The sequence below is a fragment of the Protopterus annectens genome, chromosome 1.part2 (genome assembly GCF_019279795.1).
Source record: "Protopterus annectens isolate FY-2018-M chromosome 1.part2, PAN1.0, whole genome shotgun sequence".
Lineage (NCBI taxonomy): Eukaryota > Metazoa > Chordata > Ceratodontiformes > Protopteridae > Protopterus > Protopterus annectens.
The window spans coordinates 654479976-654487252 of NC_056727.1; the positions used below are offsets into that span (position 1 = coordinate 654479976).

The 7277-nt window shown below is 37.9% G+C and overlaps 1 protein-coding gene across 1 annotated transcript in view; it reads right to left on the reverse strand.

The window, feature by feature from the left end:
- Positions 1-6944, reverse strand: part of EFCAB2 (EF-hand calcium binding domain 2) — a 610154-nt gene extending 603210 nt beyond the window's left edge. Inside the window, exon 1 of the mRNA XM_044058128.1 lies at positions 6829-6944. Coding sequence (XP_043914063.1) covers positions 6829-6853 — 25 coding nt within the window. The 5' untranslated portion in view covers positions 6854-6944. The remainder of the gene's footprint in view (positions 1-6828) is intronic.
- Positions 6945-7277: the final 333 nt, after the last annotated feature.

The following is a 7277-nucleotide window of genomic DNA, read 5'->3' on the forward strand; positions in this document are numbered from 1 at the left end:
ACCCTGACAGTCTTAAAAGTTACTATCCTATCTCTAACCTTTATTTCAATATCAAGGTCTTGAAGAAATAGTCTACATGCAATCTGACTCCTAAATTGAAGAATACAAGCTCTACTTTACTTTTCAGTCTGGTTTCCAGACTAGTACTACCGAGTTTATCATTTGTTCTTTGTCCTCCTTGATCTTACAGCAACTTTTTGGCACAGTAGACCATGTGATCCTTCCAGATCACTTAGTCAACAATTACAACATTTCAGGAATTTCCTGGATTGGTTGATCCTCTGTCCTTCAGTTACATACAGGTATTTCCACATCATCCTTCCCTCAGGACTATAATGTTTCAAAGTGTTTGTTGCCTGAACCCTGCTCCTTTCAATGTGTAGCTGCTGCTCTGGTTTATTTCATCAGTAAGAGAGGGCTGCCATACCAGTGCTGTGCTGTTACAAAGTTATATTTTTCCATCCCTTAGAACTCTGTGTTAGGTCCAGATTCCCATGCAAAAGATTGTGACTGCATCAACCACTGGAATGAGCTCAAACTCAGTACCAGCAAAATGGCTACCATGACTAATTACACAACTCTCAGGAAAGCAAACTTTTAGCCTTTAAACCCGTGTTACCTATGAGGGATGAACAGAGTCGAATCTGTGGCCATTGTGTGCAATCATAGGGTTATACCTGATAATAGACTGACAGGGAACAAGTGTCAGTTATTGCAAGCCTGATTGCTATTATCTTAAGGATATTCTCCTGATCACTCACTTTTGTTACCTTAAGACTTGGCTGTGATTATTCAATGCCTTTGTTTCATATGACCCGGGTGTGGTTAATCAATGCCTTTGTTTCATAGTTCCTGGACTACTGTAACTCCCTCTACCTGGGGTTTCTGGGATATGAGTGTGACCATTAACAACTCATGCAAACCTCTACTGTTTAGTTACTAACAGGTACACTGCATGACCCTCACATTTAACGAAGTCTTAGAAGACTTCCCTGGTCACCTGTCTGGTCATAGATTAGAGTTCTAGCCCTCACTTATTAAGCTCTAAATGACATAAGCCTCCTATCTGAAAGAATCTTTTCTGTGTCAGTGCTGTAGCATAGAAAGATAAAGCCCTGACTATGGCCCAGACAACCCAAGTTAATTACTGGCTCAGACACTTGACAGCTGGAAGGGCGAATATTCATGCCTGCTGTGGAAGGAGAGGGTAGAGCCAGTCGTAAGGCTACAGAAGGAGTCAATCTGTGACCTGGGGCATGCATGTGATCCAACAAGCCACTGATAGGAGGTAGCCTTCCGTGAGCAAGTGCACAGCAGTATGTACTTGCACAGGGGAAGGCACTGTGGATTCCCAAAGTGATGTGGGCTGTGTAGTCTGTAGGAAAGGAATGCTGGCTAGGATGGAGGAAACCCTCATGGCTTCCTAATACCAATCCCCTGACAGCTTTTTCCTAGGATCTAAGGATAATCCCCATCTCTGTGTAATGAGTGGACTTAAGTTTGAATGTTGACAGACACAGAGGCAAAAGCATATAGATAGCATAAAAATCTTCTGCCAATCTGTTCTGCATCTATCTTTTGCTGCATCACCTAAATGCTGTTGGAGGTTCATAGAATGCAATCTAAACTGTCCAAAAGTTATTCTTTTAATCTTTTAATCCCACACCATTGGAACTTACTATCTAGTTGGCTTTGGAAGGCCCTGATGCTCAGTGACATCAAAAGGTTCCTTAAGGTACAGTTTTTGAATCTACCATTTAATTATCTGCCCCATTTCCATTGGAATGTTTGTTTTATGCTGACACTTTATTTTTAGTATTATTTACTTAAAAAACTATATAATAAAACTGAAATTGAAGCAGGAAATGGACTGCGTACTATTTAATTTTAAGCAATATAATAAAACTGGACTTGACATTTGTTATGAACAGGAAGTGGATGGTGTGTGTGTGTGTGTGTGTGTGTGTGTGTGTGTGTGTGTGTGTGTGTGTGCGCAGTGCGTGTAAGCCCTGCAATGGTCTGGTGTCCCATCAAAGACTGATTTTCTGACACATATCTCTTGCCTGCAGGGATATACACTGGTTTTGGCTCTCCACAACTCTGAAATGAATAAGCAAGTAACAAAAATAAATGAATGAAAAAGAAATACAAGATAAAAGAAATTGACTAACATAGCACACTACAGAGTATATTCAAGGCTATTGCACAATCCAGATAACATTTACCATACTTCTGGCCCTGATCACTTCATAAGCAAGAGATAAAGCAGTACACATACTAGTGATTGCTTAAAGAATAACAAAGTCTGAAGAAACTGTAAAAACAAAGATATACAAATAAATCACTGAAACGTATTAATCCTCAGTATGCTTACTGTTAATCAAATGTATTCCAATCCACACGGCTTTTCATTTTAGGAATGACCTAAAGATTTGTGGCTAAGCAACATCCTCACAACATCAACACATCCAAAGAAAAAGCATAAAAGGATCAGCAAGACCATGAATGCATAAATAAATAAAACAATAACTCAATAAATATTTGTTTATGTGACTGTCAAATATGAACATGTACAGTGTATAATCTGTACTATTCAACACACCAAAGCTAGCTCCTTCAGCATTAATTCAGAACACTGAACCTCGTGAGCACATTTGCACAGCTCTCAAAATGTTGCAGCAATAGCATAATTGAACAGCCATTGCTGGAATAACATTCTGATAAATTTTAGCAGTTTTAGTTAATTCTACCACTGTCTGTCTTAATAAAAATTGCATTTTGGGGTCCTTAGAAATGGAAAGAGTTCTTACTTTCCTTGTACAAAAAAATTCCATCAACATTCACTGCTTTAATGAAGACAGTGTACCTCCAACAGCAGTAGAGTACTGGAACTGAGAACTACTGAGGGCACTATTTCCTTGCATAATAACATCACATGGTATTCTGGAACTGAAGTTGTGCAAGAGCCAGTATTGTGAAGAATCAATATTCTTTCATGGTCTAATTCTTACAGTGCTTAAGATGGTGCTTACAGTTATCTTAAAAACAGTTATAATGAGTAGGAGCAGAGTTGTAACTAGGGCATGCTGAAAGGGGTGACTACCTTGGGCTCAATCTGTTGGGCTGCTCGTATGGCATGTGCTGATGGTGTGTGAGTGCAGTCTGGTATTGATGTATGAAGCCATGAAGATATTGTGGATTCATAAATGAATGTGTAACCACTGTAGAAATTGTTTAATGTGTGAGTGTGCATAGTAACTGTAACAAACTCCTTGTTACAGTTGTAGCATGCAGTTTGCTACAGTTACAAAAGCACAGAAGAGCTTATTTTTTTCATCTTGTTTGGAAGACTTTTTTGGGAGGGGGGGGTTAACACAGAGTGCCATATGGACTAACTACATTTCTGGGTAACAGATTGTGGCAATATTGGCTTACAGCTGCAGACATAACTAGATGAAGTAACTGGTCTCTTATAATATGGCCAATGCAGTCAAGTCTGCCCACTGTTAAAAGGTTTGAGTGTTTCAGTATTATGTTCCCCAATGAATGTAATCAAAGTAACTAAGTTCCCCTAAACCTAATTCTAAAATTCTAGGCAAAACGTACTTTTAACACCTCAAAAAGCTGTGCAGTAGCAACATCAACTCCTCCCAAGTCAGGCAAGCCTTCCACTACTTGTGTGTAAACAGAGACAGTATAACATACATCAGGGGACCGCTGCATTGTTGTATCCCCACAATAGGATGGCAAGGCTCTTAAAAGTGTGTTAATAGCTAATTTTGTCATTTGGGAGTGGCTGAAGGGGTGACAGCCCCCTTGCTGCATATGGGCAATCCTTTCTCACCATCAGTCATTGAAAGCCATAGCAAAACCTGCACAAAAACTGTGTGGCTATTTAAAGTTATTTAAGCCAAAGTCTAATCTTAACCCCAAAATCCTAACTCTTACCATAAAACATTAACCCTAAATAAAAAACCTTAATCCTAAAACTGTAACACTAATCCTACCTAACCCTAATCCTATCAACAGCCGAATCCCGCACTAGGCAACCTAGGCAGCAGCTGCCTAGGACATGTGTTGGTTGGTTACATGTTACCCAACTGTTATAAGTAAAATGTAAGTTTTATGATATTACACCTTTGTGAAGTAACTTGTGGATTTGTTTTTTATTTAATTTTTAACAACAAATGTTTAACTGTTTAATTATTCAATTTTACTATTAAGTGAGTAGAGGATTTTATTGGCTGATTTAAATAACAGCTGACATATATATATATATATAACACATTTAGAATTGTTAATCATTTCTGAAGAAGTGAATACTGATGAAAACGTGTTTGGAAATTGTGGCAGCGTTATTTTCTGTTTGGTTCTGCTTGTGCTGTGATTTTACGTGTGGAGTGTCATTAAACTTTTACTTGTTGATTTGCTGTGCCTTTCTTTTGGTTATCAGTGACAGTTTGGGCACACAGACCACTTTTTGTGTTTATTAGAATACAAAATGTATTAAAACACGAAAGAAAGATGCTGGTAGACCCCCGAATGGTAATGCCATCAGGAGGTAGAAGTCTGACGAGTTTTATCAAGAATAGTTTCTGTTTCTGATGAACCACAGTATCTTTTTAACATGATTACACATACCTCCAAAACTCCGAGTTCAACACATCTGCCCAAAAACAAAATATTATAGTGGGGGACAGGGTAGATAAAAGAAAAAACAGGCACAGATTTTTAGACATTGCTGGTACAAACTTGGAAAGCTGCTACAATAACACGGTTTGTGTTAGCATGCATTTTCTTGAATGATAAGTCTACATTTAAAGGTATGTCATTACTTAGGCACTTCAATCCTCAGATTGCCAGAAAACCAAATATTTTATTAGGGAAACCCCCAAAAAATTGAGGACTTCAATCCTCAACAACTGCCAGAAAACAAAACACTTTGTTAGGAACAACCTGAAAATTATGAGGTAAACATCAGCACATTCTGCAAAATTACGGAAAAGTGAGATGTTTAGAATGTGGTTGCGATAATATACAAGTACCTACTTTTACATCTGCAGAGACTATACATATTGACTGTTATTGGTGGATTATAACGACAGCAGTTTGAGTGGCCTTTTATGGTTGAGCTGTTCTGAAATGGGTTACCTTGTCATTATTAGTTCATATAATGTGTTTCACTGCTTATGGAGAAATGTTCAAAACTATTTTTTTTAATACACTATAATAAGTGGTGCTGTATTAAACAAAGAATTTAACTGAATACAACCAGGAAGGTGAACTAAAGAACATGCAGTTATGCATGGTCCGAAAAATGTGTGCAGGGGGCACATGGTTTGAAAACAGTCAAAAGGTACACTTAATCCCTCACTGGCCAGATGTATTTTCTATGAATGTGAGTTTCAAGGGCAGAGAAGTTTACTGCCGCTCATGCTAAATCTGTTTTCATTGTGAGACTGTATAGTTTTGTTTTGTTTAGTAAATGGCTATCTGTGTTTCTGCTATAAAATCTGAAATAAAGGTTCTAAATTAATTCCAAATATCTGTAATCTTTATAGAAATAAAGAAAAAATAGTATTCGCACTGACACATTTGAACAGTCTTTTATGGTAACGGGGGCAAGTAATGGGACACTGAACTATCTTTTGGGTGGGAATGGTGGGGAGTGGGGACACTGGGGGCAGGGGTGGACTTGATCCATTACCTTGCCTATACCTCTCAACTGTCCAGATTTTTTTCAGAATGTCCAGATTTTTGCCTCATATTTTTTGGTCTATTTCTCATAAAATCTGTTGTTTTCTGGTAAATCATTAAGGGCTGGAGTCACTAAATAATTACATACATTTGAGTTTCAGACTTCATATTATTTATAAAATGCACAATAACATAAATAATGTTATTTTGGCAACGTTTTAAATATTGCTCTTGTAAACTTAGAATCTGCTCCTATTTTGGGTCCTTTGTCCTCCCATTATGTTAGGTTTTGTCCAGATTTCATGCACTAAGAGGTTGAGAGGTATGCTAGGGCCCCATTTGACCATGATCTGGCTCCCATCCTAACCATAACCCTACAGTTAGAAATGGGAAGAACTGTATAGTGGACTTGCAAATAATCACACTTAAACAGTTTACTTATAGTGTTTGTTCCCTGCAAGTTAGCATCATAGGAGAAAGCAAGTACAATATGCTATCATACTACTCCTTCGAACATTAAAAATTGTAGGACTGTCCTTAAAAATGCACAGCAGAGGATCACAAATAGGGGCATTTTTTTGTTTTCGAAAACAAACGTTCTTCAAATACTAGACACGAGACAGCTACAGATAAGGAATAGTTTTATAAGCTTAGTAAGTACTACATAGTATATGTACCATTACACAGATCTGTCTGACTGACTTTATAAAGAAAACCGGTAATCATGGGAGGCGCAATCCTAAAGACCAAGAATCGGTGCTATGCCTAAAGCACAGAGAGGAGGTTACGTTTCTGATAAATGTAGACATCTGCTGTCATCAGCAGGGAGTTCATTACTTTCTTACTGTGGAGCTACGTGTCTCTTATTTCTGTATAATCAGCAAGCGTATTTCGTCAGCGAAGCGCTAACGCAGAATTATGTAAAACGTGAAATACCCAGTGCCAATACCCGTAACTCGTGGTTATATTGCTAGCATATTCAACTTTCTTCGAATTTATCTACTCAACAGAAGTCATTTTCTTAAGTGCCATGTTGAAAATATATATATAAACAAATTCTGCTGAACGCACGCTTCGTATATAAAATAATATATAATCTGATGAAAATAATCAGACAATCTCTGTTCTTACCTGCAGCTTCCTTTTCATCTGCCATTCTGTTTATGCGTTGCTATAGCGACAGATAAACTTTCGGCTTTGTATTAGAACATTACCCCACCGCGATTTTCGCGCAGGAACAGGCGTGACCTACATGATTGACAGGGCAAACCCATGTGACGTTGCATGAGAAATACGGCCGAGTGACAAGCCATGCAGATTATTCAGCGACCTGTTCAATACCGTTTGTTTGTTTCTGTTCTTGAAATACGGCTATTCCAAACTATTTATCCTTTAATTAGGAGATGTAAGAACAGGTTCAACCATACCTCTCAAGTGTATCTCATTACGAGGAACGTACCTCATTTCGGGTCTTAAAAAGTTCACGTTCCTCAATGTTTTACATTGAAAGACCCAGTCACACATTCAGTGTTAGGAATTTTTTAAGTGAAATCCACGGTAAATAGAAATGAATCATTAAT